The 19,008-nt window shown below is 43.0% G+C and overlaps 1 protein-coding gene across 1 annotated transcript in view; it reads left to right on the top strand.

Annotated features, from left to right (window-relative positions):
- The window catches only part of PMFBP1 (polyamine modulated factor 1 binding protein 1), a 1,903,249-nt gene that overhangs the window by 532,482 nt on the left and 1,351,759 nt on the right, over window positions 1-19,008 (top strand). Inside the window, exons 9-11 of the mRNA XM_086945556.1 lie at window positions 2,929-3,012; window positions 3,460-3,606; window positions 10,850-10,933. Of these exons, the coding sequence (XP_086801682.1) occupies window positions 2,929-3,012; window positions 3,460-3,606; window positions 10,850-10,933 (315 nt within the window). The remainder of the gene's footprint in view (window positions 1-2,928; window positions 3,013-3,459; window positions 3,607-10,849; window positions 10,934-19,008) is intronic.

Genomic DNA, 19,008 nt, shown 5'->3' with positions numbered 1-19,008 from the left:
GCAGTGATTCTTCCCGGCGATCCTGATCTTGTGTTCTGTTGGCTGACCTGTCCTGCCCTCCACGACGGCCCCTGCAGTATGAGGCTACCACGACCACAACCGGCTCCGATAAGAAGACTCTAATGTCGAAAGGCACCCCTGCACCCGATGCCCCTGGGCCTTGGTGAGCTTAACCGACATTGCCCCTATAACCCTCTACATCCTCTTCTATCGTTGGTCTTCCTCCTGCAACCTCTGGTGCCTCACCTGCAGCCTCTGTGTTGCAAGAAGAATCCCTATTGAAATTATTGGGCGCCCAATGTTGAATTTGCCCCCTGCACCCGACCACTGGTGGTGTCTGTTTGGTGCTGCTTTGTGACTCCCACCTGTGATTGAACTAACCTCGAAAGCTTGGCCCCTGCAATCGATCTACCTACCTATAAACAGTGTGGCTCCATGCACCCTGTGTCCCCGTTGGATAGCATTGGGTCGAATTCCAATGTTTACCTCTGCACCCGGCCGCCCCTGTGCAGCTGATGGGGCAGTTTTTGCTACTTTCCTGACCCGTGGTCCTTGCTGACTTCTGGCTCCTAGGACTGGGATTGTAAGTTCAATACTTACCTGTGATGAAGGGGGTTACTCTGAACTGAGGTGGCAAAGTCAAGACTGATTTGCATATAGCTGTGTCTGAACTGGGGTGGCAAAGTGAGTTAAAGAACAATGATGGATTAAACCCAGATCTGTGACTTGGGGTGGGTGTCTGATAAGTTTCAGCACTCCGTCCATCATTTCCTTGTGTTTACTCTTTACCCCCAAACATAAGATCCACTGATAACTACCTTATCTTCAGAAGTCAACTCAAGAATTGGCTCTTCCCCACATAACCACTATGCTCAAACTTAAATGTACAGCTTATCCCTGTGTATATAAGCAGTTGTTTGGATTATATATGTGTACCTAGATATGTGTATTCCTTTGTACAAATATAATCTTGTTCATAAATATATGTTTTTTTTATTCTACTTAACAAATGTACATATTACTTATGGTTACATTTTTCTATGTTTAACACGCATATAGGTCACTGCATTAATAAGTACATTTTTATAATTGTTCATTTACAATTGCTTCACTATTTGTATTTGGGGGATATATATATATTCTGGAGCGTATATATATATATATATATATATATATATATATATATATATATATATATATATATATATATATAATTCCTTGAGAGAAATAAATGTTCAGGAATGGGCAGATTTGTCCGTGTCCCTCCATTTTGGAATGAAATAAATGCTATTTGTATTGTGAAGAGTACAGTGGGTGTAACGTCTTCGAATATCTATTGTTTACTTGGAGACGTTCTGTTCCATATTGATATCCTAGTTTATTGTGCAAATTACATCCTCGTTGTTCTAATATATTTAGGAGTCTAATGCTGGTCTACGAAGACTTGGACTCTGACGTCCTAAAATTAAAATTAAGACTGCGCCATTTTCGTTCACCTTCTAGATTTCCGGATGACCCTTGACCTTGAGGTCTGAACTTTGCTTACAACGCAATGCATCAGTGCCTTCGCCTGCTAGCTCAGAATGGAGCAGGGCTCCGCGCGCCCTGTTTAATATGCAGCGCGGGCTGGCTGTGCATGGCTGCTTTGGCTGTAATCAGGGCAGGCTCGCGCGTGTTTTTAGGAGTCCAAGGAAGCCACGCTCGGTGCAGAGAGGAACTCGCATTTCTAATGAGAGCTGGCTGTGCTCGACTCCTCGGACTGTACTGTGAACAGGCTTTCATAGGTGCCGTGTGTGTGACTGTATAATCTGGAGCAAGGGCAGTGTCGGTGAATGCTTGTCTGCATTGAGAACTGGCTGCGTGAATTTTTAATCGGAAATAAGGCTGTGCGACGGTCTGAAATGTTAAGAGCTTGTACGGTGACTGCTCTGTCTGCAGTTAAGCCTGAAGTGACGACGCTGTTAAGTTCAAACGGTACTAGACTGTATGTGTCTGCAGTCTGAATTATGCATAGGCTGTATGTGACTGTTCTGTCTATGTCTATACTGAGACAAGGCTGTTGATAACTGCTCTCTCTAGTTTGAGCAGCAGCTGCTTTTGACTGATCAGGCTGTAATGAGCCAAGCCCATGTACAATGAGTACTGTCTAATGATGGAGGGAGGCTGTGCCCTCTCCCACTGTAATGGTGGCCGTCTACAAGTGACTCCTGGACTTGCAGATGGACCTTATGTTTAAAACTGCCTATCTGTAATGAGGGTATGCTGCCCATGACTGCTCTGTCTAAAATGTGGACAGGTTTAACGAGTCTGCAACCAGTAATGAGACTGGAGTGCATGTGACTGCCTTGTGTGACATGGGGACAGGCAGTATGTGATTGCTTGGTCTGGTTGGGGGCAGGCAGGATCAGGGCACACTGACTAGCTTACCTTTGATTTGGAGGCCAGCCCAGTCCTCGACCTAATTTGCAAATGGCTTCTTGGAGATTTTACCTTGTACTCTAGAAAGGCCACTACTGTTGACGTACATCAGTGCCATAGCGATGTTGTATCTCCAGACACTGAACTGTGACTGTCCGTATGTCGGGAGCGTGTTAGCTCATGTTTCTGCCCTCTTTCCTGGATTGGTACACAGCCTTCCTACTTAACTGCTAGATTCTGAAGACTGCAACATATAATGGTGGAAACTGCTTTGTGGTAGGTTTTCGTTCCAAAGCGTAGAATGAAAATGGCCAAAAACTGAAACCACCCTTTAAAGAGGAGAGCAGGGGTGAGGAGCCGGGGGTTGGTCTGTGCAGCTTGCTTTGCGATAGCTGATCAATACCTGCGCTTTGTCATGCTAATCGCTTATTGGTTGACACTCAATGATCCCGTCCTGGTCTCTCTCCCCTTCTCCGCTCCCCCTCCCTTTTTTCCATGGAAACTCTGCAGCTGCAGCGTCGGGATGGCAAACTGCGCAGCCTTCAGAACGAGATACTACTTATACAGGACAAGCGAGATGGACTAGCTGCTCAGGTGAGTCTCACTTGCGTCACATCCATGAGGATTTGGGGTCTCTTGAGCAATGCAAGATGATGTTAGTTTCATGTTCCCCAGCTCTCTGGGTTCACAAAAGGTGCTTAGCGCCGGCTTTCTTCATATTCCATTTTCGCAATTCTTCAATGATCGCCCATGCTAAATTGGTGCTTTGTACTGCAATCACTGTTTTCTTATTATGATCTGCCTGCTAGCATATCCTGTTTCTTGGTTGGGGTGATATAGACAGGTGTCAGGGATAACAGTCATTACATCAATAATGCCACACCCACCCACATGGCTTTGCTTGAATTGAATCTGCAAGCTTACGGTCCCTTCCGCCCCCACCTCATAGGTTTCAGGCCTCTGCTCTTTCAGATTATCCTCAAGCTATTTAGTATAATTGATTTTTCCTCCGTGCTATTTTCTTTCTGGTTGGGTCAATAGCTTGACGCCCAGGAGCAGAGAGTTTATGAGCTACAGAAGGAGCTGAGGGAGCGGCAGGCAGAGCTGGATCAGAGACACAGTCGCATTCAACAGCTGAACCAGGAGCTGGAGGCCAACAGCAAACAACGTGAGGAAGCACATCACCAGGTAAGAGGATCTGATCCAGCATCGCCCAGATCGGGGCATTATCTCACACATCTTCCTCTTTCCCATTTATGAGAGATGTATATTTACAAGGCCAAGCACAGTGACAGGTTAGAGATAGAACACAGTCCTAATCGTCTTCTGGTGCCTTGATTGCCACACCATCGTCTATGAGGAAACCTGACTGAAACGGCCCATACAAAGCCCACCTCAATCTTTTCAGGAGGCGCTGTGGGCCTCACTGAGAGGAAGAGGCTCGTTGTTCGGAAATCTATTTCATCCACCCTCTCCCTAATAGACCAGAGACACTGTTTGGTTCTCCAGTTCACCTCAACCACCTCATTTATTTAAGATTCCAACAAGACACTACTGTGCTTGAACATTTACTCACCATCTCTTTTCAATGGACTCAGCTCTTTGGATGATAGCAAGAATTCAACTCCGCTACCTGTTAAGAACTGAAGGATCTTTCTCTGAAGGATCCTAACACAGAACGGAAGCGGATTACAAATTTTAGGTGCTTGGTGTGCCTGTATCCATTTTCCTGGATACATGCTGAGGAGTTTGTTTAGCGAGGTCGAGTCTGGTTTAGTAAAGGAATCTGCGGCAGATTATTGAGGTGAGGTTGAAGAAGAGGTATGGAGGGGAAGTGACAGTGTGACACTTGTATATTCGACTTGAGACCTTGATCTTTACCTGTTTTTTTACAAGTTTGTAGTTGAGGGCTCCATGAAAGGAATGGCAGTAAAACTAATTTAAGAAATTATTGCACATGCTGTCCCTTAGTTTAGAGAACAGATTCCAGATTATAGCAATTTAGATTTTAGAGGTTTTTCAAAACTGGAGCGCTTTAAAGATGGAAAAATAGCTTTTTGTGTGTGGGAAATCATGTGAACCCTGCCAGAGCCAGGGTGTATTCGGTGAGTAACTTCTTCCAAAACAGATTAGGATTATATATAAATTCCTAATTTATTGAATGAAGCAAGAGAGTTAGAATTGTGCTTTTGATAGGTAAAAGGGTGACCCAGAATAATCTGATTTCGAATAAATGCTCCAGTGAACGGGGTGCAAGGGTAATACGTTTGAGATAGGTGTTATGAGGCCTGAGAGTCTTAGTCAACGGATTTAGCATGCACATACGTTTGGAACATTCTGAAGATGAATGGCCTAAAAGAAAGAGCTGCAAACTTCTGTAAGAGTGTAATTTTGAGCTTCATAACACACAAGTAACACTTAACAACGCACGTTAGACAGTACACTACACACACATCCAAGAAAGGAAAGATGCATCATGTTGTTTGGTGTTGCCTTTCGTGACATCCCAATCTATCAATATGTGCCACACATTATCCTGCACCAGAACTAGTTAGTACAGAACTCAAAACATACACCCAACATATCCAGAATATGCAATTACCTGGCAGTCATGGGCCTTGCTTCATCAGCTGCCATATGTTTACATAGTATGGGCAATGGCTATGCATCTCAACCAAAGAGATCTCTATGCGATTTTTGGTAATGCCTTCTCGCCGCATCCATCAATCTTATGTAATATAAATTCTGATACACCCATCCTGCACTGCTAAAGTTTCTCTCACCACTGATTATGCAACTCCATAAACCATACCAGAATCCGATCTGTGATGTAAATGGTCTTTTTGGAATGGTGTCGGAAAATCAACCCTTGACTTTTAATAAGAGATGAAGTGCCATCCTAATGGCATATGGTGCATTATACAAACGCTAAAAAACAATGATAAAAACATGCAAATTCAGTGGAGGAATCTTTAGCAAGGTATGCAGATGAAAAGGGTTAACTTCTGAACTTTAGAGGTTGTCTAAGAAGCACAAATCACATCAAACGTTTGTGGTAATGAACAGTGGTTATATAACACAGTGCCCCATGTGTTCCCTCTGTTTGCGTTCTGCGTGAACCGATAAAATTCCTTTTTGATCGTTCTGTATAAATCAGCATGCTTGTGTGAAACTCCATGCGTAAGATATACAGTAGATTAGTACACATGATAACCACAGATAGGGAATTTCCTTTCGTTGCCCTGTGCCAGGAGGCCTCTCTGAAGTATAATTTTCTGATTATAGCTAAACTGCAGCTGAATTTAAGATCTGGGACCACGACATATTAAAGCCCCTCTCCCCTCCTTTTGCTGCAGTTTGTTAGAGGTTTGAGCAGGGCCATGCTCCAAACCAAGCAGTGTCTTGTCAGTGGTAAAGAATGTTGTATAATGCTGGACTTTCCTTGTTGCTTATGGGTTAAAACTGTTTTTAAGGGTGTTCATTGTTTGACAGTCAGCTAGTGCAGGAGAGTCAGCACTGGTTTTATATGCTGAGCCGGGCTTCTTTAGTTCCAATACTAGACTAGTCATGTGGTTGTTGAGGGATGGCTAGTTGTTCAGATTTTACTTCTGTGGACCAGTGTGTGTGATGATTATGTCGTCTAGTTCAATCAAAAAAATGAAAACCATCAACAATACACACAGTGGAACTTAGTAATAAAATAAAAAGGAAAATACCAAACATTACACACAAAAAATAAAGTTACAGATTCGAATGAAACAATTTTGAAACACAGCCGTTGTATCGCATCAGACAGGTAAAATCATGGAAACTAGCTAAACAGTCTTCCACTCTCACACTTAAAATACTAAATGCAATAATGGCCCTGAAAAATAGGTGTGTTTTCCAAATTCAACAAACATTGGCTTTGGGGCAGGACAATTACAAATCAAATGAACCAGGGTTTCCAAATTACTCTTGCATAAATACACTAGTAGCGGAGTAAAAACTGTTCCAGCCAGATCTAAACTCAAATATAGGACTAACAAAAGATCATAAATTAATACATTTTATCCATACGTTATAGAGATTAGAAGCAAAAAATTAGCTACTTGAGGAGAACTTGATTTATAAGGATCCTTAATGTACTTAGTCCTCTTCCAGCTGCACTTCATGCATTTCCAGTCTAGTTGTGATAAAAATAGCGTAACTAATTTTTAACAACTAACATACTAATATTTGTGGGTCTAGCATAGTTCCCCTGGCCTCCTGCCAGTGCATCTCAGACTGGCAGGTTGAATATTACACAAAAAGGAGAGCATTGCACTAAGCCAAATCCGCATCACAGCTTACCCGGACAGGTTATCAATATCAACTTGCTGAAATCACCATTAGGAAGGGTTTGCGGGTGGGAGAATTTAAATTCAAATGCAAAAACCCTAAACCATGAAATAATTAATTTCATTTAGGTTTTTGCAATTTACAATCACACCTCTCCTCTATAATTTTTATTTGATCTCCCCTTCTTTTTCCATGTCTCCTATTTGCCAATATCACTTTCCACACTTGCTGCTTTCAAAGATAACCGCTTGTTTCTGTCATTTCACCACTGAACCATTTTTTTTCATTATGTTGATGTAGTGCACTTGGTGATATTTGAAATCCTACATCAATACGATCAGCTATAATAGTGGTGTCTGCATATTACAGAACATTTAGCCGATAGGGGCCCAATTTTTTGGGGGAAATATCTCAATTGTAAAATTTTGCTACTCATGTCCACCTTATAAATACTATACAGTAGGGGTGCAGCACAAAACCTTGTTTAAGGCCCCCGCTCATATAAACTTTGTGAGAGATGCATGTCCAATCCTAGCTTAGTACTTACAGAGGTGTGTAAGTTAAACATCTAAATAGGTCTTATCAAAAGTGCTGGAATCTCCTATTTACGTTACTTTTTACAAACTATGGCCCTGTCTACACCATTGAATGCTAATTATATCGATAAAGCATTCAAATAAATTTGACTTGATACAATGAAGTGCTTACTTGAAGCAGAAGAGAGGGCCATCATTGTATTAATTGCAACAAAGGCTTGTCGAAATCCTATTTATTGTAAAGAGACTAATTTATTTGAAGTAGCCCAATCCTGTATGTCTTTTAATAACCAGGACGCATAAATGTTGGCTTTACTGTCCAGCAGGGCTATTAGAGGATTTGATGAAGACAGTCATCCCCTTTCTTACGAAGTTGGGGTAAAATTGTGCCTTGCCACGACTCTGGAATTAATAAAGGGCCCAAACGTCTGAGTTTTCAGTTATCTACTATAATGTTTACTAATGTACCATAAGACTGAGTGTGTTTAAATCAGTGCACACAGTAGTTTTTATTACCTTTGTTTTTATTTGTGAGATTATGATTTAAAGTATTTGTTTTGCAAATCTATTCGATATTTTGGAACAAAAACGCTACATCAGCAAATATTTCGTTGCAAACAATGTGATCTTTCTCTTACATTCATGGCACTGGTTTCTGTAGTAGGTAGCAAACATATAACACACTTAAGATTGCTTTTCTCCCATTCTTTTGTGAACCCCATTAATTATGAGTTTGTTTGAGGTAGGATGCTTCAGCACCTGATGTTTATGAGGTTGCGCCCATGATGACTTGACCTATACTCTGCCTACGTCTCCAACCGCTTGTCATTGTGATATAAACCTAGTGCAGCATTTTATATACACAATATGGAAAACCACAATATTTTCCTGTAAAAACTGACCATGAAATGGCATTACACATTCATCTAAAGTAAGTACTGACTTATTGAAGAAGCAACTCCTCTCCAATTGACGATCATTTTTAAAATGTTTAAATTCTATTTTATCATTACAGACTGCATAATAACCTTGAACTACATGACAAAAACAATGCAAGTGAGATGCCCATCCCTTGCTTTTTGGTCCCATTATATGTTAAAATTACGACTTATATATTTCATCACTCTGACATCACCTCTTTAACAGTCCCACTTTTTTTCCTGGCCATAGGAGAATGCTTCCTCAACCCCTTTTTTGAAGTATTCTACAATGCTGTTCACCAATTTTGTTTACTAATTTTGTTCGCCTGCACTGGCTTGTAAGCCCCTTTTTTAAAATAACCTTTTAAAGCTACTACTACAGTTAGTAGTGCTGTACCTGCCTGATTTGCACGTCATTAGTTGCTTAATATTATTATTATTTTCAATTTTGTTTGTATTACTACATTTTTCAGCCTTAAAAAAACACTAGGCCAACCCGCTGCAGGTGGGAAATGGGTACTGGCTGAACTTTGTAAGGATCATCAAAAGCTGATATATTGTATTTTGTACTTTGAACTGTTTGGCGTCCCCACTAGTGTATGTTGACATAGGCATTCTGAGGGTTTAGTAACACTGCTGTTATACTTCACATTACATGCAGAGTGGCATCACGAGAATGCCACAATTTGTGGTAATTCTAGCTTACAATTACAAAATCCTTGCCATTTTTGAACGAATGTAAAAATAATTTTATTTGACTAAATACATCAATTAAAAACAATAACCTTATATATATTGCATGTATTGTGAATCAAATTCCATTGTACGATACCAGAAAAGCTTAATTTCTTTCCAGTTGTGTTCAATCCAATATCCACAAAATTTACAAAGATTGTGAAGGGACAGCCAACACGTGTATGGGAGCGAGAACTTTACCGCTTCTTGAGGAATTTGTGACATTAGTAAATATACCACACAGCAACAAAGAAAGCAAAAAACGAATTAGACTTACAGTACTCTAATCACAAATGTTTCATTGTGTATACCAGATCATGGTAATACTATTGTTGATTCATTTTTGTCACATTTGTTATAAATATGTAATTAGGAAACTTTTTCACATCTATTTTCATACTTTAAAAAACTTTTTGGGACAATAAATAATGGCAACATTCGCTCGAAGTCACAAAAATAGGGACCACACTTTTATAGGGACCACCTTACAGAACGTCTATTGAGGATAAATACCATAAACTGATCACCTACCTTGTTACTCAAAAGGGGCTATCAGACTCTGAAGCCCTTTTTTCATAATCAAATGTATGACTTTTGATGTATGTGCATTGTTGACTGTGTATTTTTCTGCTTATATGCATGGTCGTTGGGTTTTGTAAAAATATATGTAGGAGCCCTGTTATGTGTGCTTGTTTACCGGTATGTTGTACACATCTGTGTGCAAGCAGTATCCACAAGGCAAACTTGATGCTTGATGTTATTTTCTTAGTTCCACTTGTACCTGGGTAAATGCTATGAAGCAATTTGAACACTTCCCCCCAGCTATGCCTGTGTACCTCTTGACCAATCCCACCCACTTTCCGAAGGTTTGCTGCGTAAATCTAGAATTCTAGCTTCCCTCTCAAACCAGGGAGGGGCATGCTGGGTAAAATTAGACACCAAACACTTAGAAAGTGCAAGCCAGTGACAGTTGAAAATGCACATATAATGTTTTGTAAAGCTGTTGGGTGCAAAAAATTTAGATTGCACACGTGTGTGAGTGTGCATATTTTTAGTGTATACGGAACATGTTAATTGAAGTGAATTTCATTGCCATTTAATGCAATAGTTTCATACAGAGCTCCTGCACCACCACAAGATTTAGGGTTCTTCACATAGAAATCAGTTGAAATCACATCAGATAACATTAATCAATGTAGGTTGTAATGTAGCAGGTAGCAATAACATTCCAGAGACCCGTTGTGTAAGAACAGTAGACCTGGATCCATTGAGCAGGTTGTCTGTGTTGCAGATTAGGAAAAGAGTCGTTAGTTAAAAAAGATGCAGAATTGGGTTTTTAGGTGTTTCATAAAAGAGCGAAGGGGTGTGCTCTTATGTTAATTGTCAAACAATTCCAGGCGTTGATTGCAGTACCAGAAAAATAGGTTTTGAATCTTGATACCTGGATCAGCAAGGAATAAGTCCAGATAAGTAACTTGGAGAGGTGAGAAGATTGATATTGATGAATTGCTTTGTAGATGAGGCAACATAATGTAAATGTAGTTATTGCTTTCATTGCTATCCAGTGAGGATCGCAGAGTATCGGAGTGACATGGCAATTTTGTTTAAGTAGTTGGTAACAAGTTCGACTGTAGAGTATAAAATTGCATTGGTTGGGGTGAGTGAGAACTGCAGGACACCTGCTAGAATATCATCCCTTGGTCGAGCTGCAAGTGAGAACATGAACTTTATGAAATCTCATATCCACACTTGTCTGCTTTAGGAAGAGCACATGTGTTAGTTGAGTTTTAGACCTTGGTGGGGCAATGCAGGTCTTCCTGCACTTGCATGTATGTGGGTCTCTGTGCACTAGGTCACTACTTGTAGCTTTGCCCTGGTGCAAAATAACTGACAGCATGTATCTTTGTCCCTCGCCCTCAGCTTGTTGAGAGTAACGTGCTTCTGTCGCGAGTGGAAGGAGAAAATCAAGCACTGAGAGCTTGCCAACGGGAACAAGCTTTAGAGGTAAGGCCTAAACCTAAAAACATCAACTTATTTCTAATATCTGAAGGGTGTCTGATAACTGTACTGACACAGCCGTTTTGAGGACACTGATATATAGCTACGAAACCAGCTCCACCTGTCCCCTCAGGGGCACCTTTGTTCCACCCAGAACTTGCAGATATAACCAGTCTATAAAAGTATTCATGTCACCCAAGCACCACTTCTTAGCTTTATCTACACATTTTAGCAGGTCTTGCTTTTCATTACATTCAGTTATTTTGCTTATATGTGTCATTATTCCACAGTTATTTATTAATTGATTCTTATGTTGCTTTTGTTTATTGGTGCAATTGCCTTTACAGCCAACACCTGGTTTGCTCACTCAGTTTGGGGAATAAACACCCTTTGCGCTTTCTCATGTCTACCCTTAGTAATAGTTATAGGCGTGAAAACCGTTCAGCAATGCCGTAATTTTTGTGTGCGCTCTATACTTTTGAGTAGAATATGCTGGGTTGGTCTTGCAGGGGCTTGTGTTTTCGGAGGCTAATTAATGCCCCCATTATTCAAAAATCCATAAAAAAGTGTCCTTGACTCTGGGCAGGCCCGACAAAGCTTCTACACTCAAGCTAGCAAGCTGGATAATAACCAGTAGATAACCGCTTCTATAATCGCAATAAAAAAATGCTTGGTTAATAGGGAAATGAACATGCTCTGATAAAACAGGTTGCTGTATCAGAGTAACATTCACTCCTCCATAGCTGCATCACGTAGGGCAATTCTCACTGGTCTATAGCTGTATCATACTGCAGCAGTCGCTTCTCATTTGCTGTATGAAACAGGGCAACACTAACTAGGTTGAAGCAGTTTTCACACAGGGCATTCACCTGTGGCTGTTAACACACAGAGCAACACCCACTTATAACTGTATCACACAAGGGAACGCCTGTAGATATACCCCACTGTGCCCATGTGCCACCTTTTCTGGCAGGACACTTCTAACCCACTGACAGCTTATTTGTCCCTCTGTAGCTTCATCACTTGCCTCTGTGTCCCCTCTTTGTGCAGGATACTTCTTACGGTCACAACCCCTTATCCTTTTATAGCTTCATCACACTGAGCAACACTTGACCGTGTACCCCCTCTTTGTTCAGGCCAGTCATAACCCTCCTACAGATCCCTTGTCCTTCTATAGCTTTATCACACACACAGCAACACTTGACAATAAACCTCCTCTTTGTGCAGGCCACTTATAACCGACTCACAGATCTCTTGTCCTTCTATAGCTTCATCAAGCACAGCAACACTTGACCATATACCCCCTCTGAGCAGGCCGCTTATAACCCACCCACAGATCTCTTGTCCTTCTATAGCTTCATCACGCACAGCAACACTTGACCATATACCCCCTTTGTGCAGGCCACTTATAACCCACCCACAGATCCCTTGGCCTTCTATAGCTTCATCACTCACAGCAAGACTCGGCCCTCTGCCCCTTCTTCGTACAGGACACTTCTCCCTCATCCACTACTGCTTGGTCCTTCTGTAACTTTAATCAATTATGGCAACAGTTGGTCATGCCCCCAAGTTTATCACCTGGGGCAGTGCCCACATACCCTCAGTTCATCTTTCTTTCTTTAGAACTATACCCAAGGGCAACCATTGGCCGTAATTACTTTCATAATGTGGAACTATTTTCACCTACGCACATCTTCTCCTGCCTTATATCTTCAGTCACTCAGGTCAACGCCTGGTCTTCCCCATATTATCACGTTGGGGGTGAATGCTCACACACACACACATTTTTTGCTATTTGACTGCTTTATCACACTGGTTAACCCTTGCCCACGTACAACTTTCTTTCCTCTCGCTAGATCAGAGGACTTTAACTGGGGGGGTTGGGGAGTTGCACACTGAGAATGGGCTGTTTTGCTCTAATGTGGGGTGCTTCACCTCTAGTCAAGAGCAGCATCAATTATGCCTTGAGGTAACAGAGACAAACACAATCCCTAAAACAGTTCTGTGTTTTTGGTTAAAGAAAGCAATGATGTGCCACCAGTAATGTCTCTTTTCACTAATTTTCTGATAGGAAGTTGGTGTCAATGTGGGGGAGGGGATGGGTGACGCCAAATAACCCTCAGATTCATTCCTAAATTTCCGATAACGTATCACACTGTAAATATTTTTACACTTTTAGAGAATTTGGGCTTTCACTAGCCTGCTGACATTCATGTAGTTCATTGCATTTTTAAAAGGGATAACTGAGCATAACCACATTCGCTGAATAGCTATGCATCTTCTGGTCTTTCGCTTTTATAGAATAATTTTGAGAAAGCCTGTATGCCGTTCTGAAGCGCCTGGTGATAATTTTTTCTTATGTGAGCGGTAGCGCAGCATTGAAAAGTTTGAAGATCATTGCACTAGACAGCGCCCAACGATCGACTTCATCATCCCTCATGGAAATGTCTGCTTGTCCACAGCTCCATGACGTGGCATCTCCACCACCATAACACAGATGCATAGCTTGATTGCACAACCGTAGCACAGGCATAGCATTGCTACCCCCTAGCTCTTTGAGGATGTGAGGATCCTTAAAATGACATTGGTACAATGCATGTGACATTATAAATGACAGTGACACTCTTTGTGGATAAAATATGTTGCAGGTTTATTGATTACACAGACTGGATTAATTTACGAGCGACCCAGGTGTTGACTGCAAGTTCCTTGAACAGCCGACACCCATATTGAGAAAGCTAGAGCTGTTGGTGTTTTCAGCACCAACGCACTTAGATTCTTTACAGCTCGTTCATTTACAGTGGGTTGCCACCCTACTCTTTACCTTACGTCATGCTCCTTGCAAGTCAGAGCGAGACCCCGGCCAGTCTCCAGAGTTGCTCAAGATTTCAACTGTCCCTTAAGGCATTAAGGAGCACCGTCCCATCATCCCATTCTCTGCTGGAATGACTCCCAGTGACCTGAGGGATTGCTTTTGGCTCCACGATCCACTATGTGGAGGCCTTTTAGTTGTTTAAAGCTTTAGAATCACCCTGTAACTCTCCCTTGCAATAACACTCGAACTTCAAACTTTTCAATGCTGCAGTCCTGCTGACAGAAGAAAAAAATCTATTCTATTGCTCCCTCCAGATATCTTGGTCCAGTCTATAAAGAGAGAGTTCAGTCTGGTCTCCTGGAGTCTGCTGGCTTTCCCTCAGGACCTTTCAATAGCCTCGCGGAGGACGATGAAGTGACTAAAATATCTAAACTCTGCTGGGGTGAGATTCAAGGTAGTGAAAGAAGGTGGGCAAAGGAAGTAAGAAAAAGACTGATCTTTATCAAGAACCTTTATTCAGACAGAGGTGCAATTACATCCTGTCCCCCTTCCCAGGCAAACAAGCATTGAAAGAGTGTGCAGTATTAGTGACTGAGACTAATGACCTGAGCTATTTGATCAAGAAACCATCTATTAGCTTCTCAATTTCTACCCTTGGCCAGGACACTGTCTTCCAATACTTGATACAGTTATCAGACCCTGGCCTGCGTAATGAACTACTAAGGGCTAGAGTGGGATGTAATCCAATCCATTCATCCCCCCCATGCTGGGCCAGGTTCAGGATAATAGTGGTCTATGCCCCTGTCCCCTGAATGTAAAATGCCTTCTACTGCATATACTTAGGGATTGTATTTTCTATCTCTCAAACCATATTAAGTTTTTAAGACCTTTGTTTTTTAAATACGAAAGGAGGAAAGCTGTGGAACTGTTATCAGAAATGTACTATTTAGATGTGGCAATAGTAATTGCTCTGTTTGTACTGGCTTGTAAACAGTGTTTTGATGATGAACTGTAGTAGAGGGGGGTGTTGGGCAGCCAAGATGGGGTTAAATCGTCAATTTCTTTTTTGTATAACAAATTCTATTGATTTATTTGTGATATTTGCCGTCAGCTACATATGTACAAATATGTTGACATAAATGGTATTGTATCACAGGTTATAACAAACCAACTACAACAATGTAACTCAATGCATTGGTTCCTTCTTTGTTTGATTATGTCACCCCCAGGTAATATCCATGTTCCAATAATGTTTCACAAAGTGCATCACACCCCTGGATCAAAAGTCTGAATTTCAGAATCATTAAATCATCAATTTTAACTGTTTGTTTGTTTTTAGAATGTTTTATAGACAACTGTCAAAATAAACTTGTTTATCCAGCATTAGGGTATCCTTCATAGATTCACATGCTTGAATCATTCCCCATCATCGAGATGGGAGCCCCGGGTACATTTATAATGGTAATATCACATAAGGCATAGAAGGTAACAGGCCTAAGGCCTTGTATTTAGTAATATATCTGAGTCCTTTCTATCAAAGGAACAAATTCAAGAGAAGAACCAATCAGATTCTTTAAAGCTCATTCATTTACAGTGGGTTGCTTCCCTATTCTTTACTTTGAGTCATGCTCCTGACAAGTCAGAGCTAGACCTCGGCCAGTCTCCACAGTTGCTCAGGATTTCAACTGTCCCTTGAGGGATTAAGAAGCCCCATCACGCTATACCAGGCCCTGCCATAATGACTCCCAGTGACCTGCCGGGGGCTCCAAGATCCACTATCTGAAGGCCATTTAGTTGTTTAAAGTTTTAGGATCACCGTGTAACTCCGCCAAGCCTCGGGGATGGCACTTTGCGATAACCGAAGACCCCCACCTGTCACCAAATGCCCGGCCCTGGGAGATGACCGCTTATGAGGACTCTTGGCATTACTCCTCCCCTCCTGACGCCCAAGGCAACAAAACAGAGGGGTGACCAACCCTCTCCACCTACGGTGGTCCAGTGGGGTCAGCTACTAACCGAGCAAGGGGGGCAACACTAGGATGCTGTCCTCTCTATGTTGCCCTGCGGGCAACGCGGCCAGTTGCAAAACGTCTGTATGCTAGTGCATTTATTGCCCTCTCCCAGAGCCCCTTCTTCCGGGTCAGGATCTGGGCACAGAGATGCAGCACCTTGAGTCACAGAGAATTTAGTGCGTATGATGTGATTAGCTTTTACAAAACAGCAGACTGCTCAAAGCAGCATTTGGGCCAGCCTCACATGATGGAAAGGGAGTAAATCAGGGTTTGGGAGATGGTGTTTAATGCAGCGCCCACTGCAATGCATGTGAATGAACCCAGGGAACTATTAACCTCAGTTACTCTCCTATCCTTTGTGTGACCTGTATAAATCTGTGCGTCAGGAAGCTGCGTGACTGGAGCTGCTGCTGCAGTGGGTTTCTGTCTGCCAGACAGGTTGGGAAAACGGGGGTGGGTATCTGTACAGGGTTGGGCGTGCGATGCACAGATAGGGGAAGCGTGGGCTCCAGAGACTGATTTCACCAACAGAGGGTGTGCATCAAATCCTTGAAAGTCACAGTCCCTTGTACGAGTGAAACTGTAGGATACTGGGGGACATGGACACCAATTCACCTGAAGGCTTTGGTAGTGCAAACTACATCATGCACCCTTTGATTCCCTCCCCTTCACCCTTGTCATGGTGGATTCCTTAGCCCAACTTTAGCATCCCCGCAGCTCCTCCTATTTGCTGCGGGTGGAGGGGGCTAAAAGAAAGGTAGGAGGGAAACCTTTTTTTGTTGCCCACCTCTACTTCAGAGAACAGGGTTGGCAAGGGCCGTTCCTGGGGTAGCAGCTGGTGCTCTTCTCTGACGGCTACGATGAGGGTTGAAGAGGCTTCCAGCCGATCTGAAGTAGTAAGAGGCCGCTCAGGCGGTTCAAGCAGCAGTAGGACTTGGCAAAGAGGTTTTCATTCCACCAACAAAGTACTGGTGGTGGTGGTATGGTGAGTCTGGGGGATTCAATGACCACCATCCATCAAATAACACAGGCGGTAGTTTGGAGGGAGGAAGATGCTCGCTGCAGAATTGGGCAACACATGTTCCCTAACAAATATATCATCTGTTAAAACAGGTCAAGAAAGACCTTCAAACTTCATATTATTTTACTACCTGCTCGTAAGTGCTTGACCCAAAAAGGAAAAACTAAATCTGGATTTTGAACGCCATACCTACCTTCTGCACTTCCACAATTAGCCAAATGCCCATCCCTTCAAGGAACTCCTCACTGAAGGATAACCATCCCATGAATGACAGTCCCTGTCCCATCCTCTCTCCTCCCCGTAGCTCTGCCACTTACTCGCTTGTAAAACCCTCCCGGTAAGTCTTATCCCAGCACCCTTCCCCATCACTATAATCCCCTCCCATGGTGCTGTATCCTCCTATCGTCCCCTATCCCTTCATCTTCTTAACTCAGGACCATCATTCCCTAAAGAGAGGTCATAACCTACAGCTGGTGCCTAACTGCAAAACATGGCCTGGCAATGACCTGTTTTTAGCCTTTGGGAGCACACCAGCTGGCAAAATGCTATTTTGTCTACAGCAAATGATTCTACCTCACCTAGTACTAACTATTGTAAAATCACTACTCTGTTACTGTTTAGCCTGGTTCGCATTATAATTCACACGCATAAATGTTGTTATATATAACTTGACAGATTTTCTTTTGACTGCATCCCTTAATCTCAATATGGCCTGTGTATTTCGTTCTCTACACTCTCATATACACAATTGCTGCATCTTCACTGGTCCCAATATCATTCGTCATATAATGTGTACAAATACTAATCTGGAAGCATTTTGTCGATTTTGAACAAATATGTAGGGTGTAATTCATAGGCTGCTGGGGCGACTTATAAAGAGTCATTCATAAAATCAGCCTTTTGTCTTAATCAAGAGGGGTATTACCAGAGGCAGTGGAAGAATGGAGCTAAGCAGTCGCCCTGTGCCAGTAGTGTGCAGGCAGCAAAGTAATGAACAGTGGTGGCGCCACCCTGCTACCAGGGGGAGGAGCTATCGGCATAGGAAGTGCCATGGCACTGGGGTCCAAAGGTTTGAGGGGGCGCAGCTATACCATGATTATGGCTGTGTTTTTCATTATCCTGCTTGGGGTGTGATAGGGGCATTTGCCTTACTTGTGTTGTGGCCCTTGGAACCCCTGCTAAGTCACTGATGCTACCAGACACATTCAGTGGGAAGGAGAGCCTGTAAACTTCGTTGGGCCAGCAAAGCTTGAGTAAAATATTTCGATTCCTAGTAGAAAGCAGTGAACAATGGAGTGGGGCATGTGAAAAGAAGGGTTAGCATCCACTGCATACATTAGTACACAAGGGATGCACATGTCCCCGTCTGTTGTGCACTTTTCCTTTCCGTCTCCTCTTTGCTGTAAGCTTTTTATAAGTGGGCACCAGTTAGTAAGGCACCTTTACATCCTGGAACGGTGGTGGATAATGGTCAGACAAGGTAAGACCATAGCATGCTCAAGGGGAGAAGCTTTCGAGTAAGGCAAGGAGACTGCTATTCCAAGGGGGTTCCTCTGGGCCAAGGCGTGCCTCAGGGCTCGTCATTGAGCCCGACCCTTTTTAATATGTATGTCGCGCCTGTTGCCTCGATTGTGGAGAGCCATGGTCTCCAACTGGTTTCGTATGCCGACGATACGCAGCTGGTGATATCCCTATCGCACGCGCCCTGTCTTGCTGCCGATGGCTTTCGGTCGTGCATGAAAGAGCTTGCCGAGTGGATGGCTATCAATTGTTTGAAGCTTAATGGCGGCAAGACAGAGGTGCTGGTGGTGGGGAGAGCCCAGTCTGCTTGGTCGTCGGCATGGTGGCCACCCTGTCTAGGACCAACTCCAACCCCCTGCCAAGAGGCAAGAAATCTGGGGGTTTGGTTTGACGCGGGTCTTACTTTTGGCCCCCAGATCAACCGGGTGGTCGGAGTTTGTTTTGGGATTTTGAAGAAACTGAGAAAGGTCCTGGACTTACTCCCGATCGGTGCCCGTCAAACCCTGGTTCATGCTCTGGTGACAGCTAGGTCGGATTACGGGAACCTGCTGTACTTGGGGGCACCAGAAAAAAGCATGGCACGCCTGCAAGTGCTGCAGAATGCGGCAGCACGTTTGATTCTCAGGCTGCCCAAAAGGGCGCCTTCTAAGGCGGCCCTCCAGAAGCTACACTGGCTCCCTGTGAGGAGAAGAGTGGAATACAAAGCCCTCTG

This window comes from Lissotriton vulgaris, chromosome 12 (genome assembly GCF_964263255.1).
Source record: "Lissotriton vulgaris chromosome 12, aLisVul1.2, whole genome shotgun sequence".
Taxonomy (NCBI): domain Eukaryota; kingdom Metazoa; phylum Chordata; class Amphibia; order Caudata; family Salamandridae; genus Lissotriton; species Lissotriton vulgaris.
The sequence above is the reverse complement of the archived record's forward strand: the minus strand, read 5'-3'. Positions and strand labels throughout refer to the sequence as shown.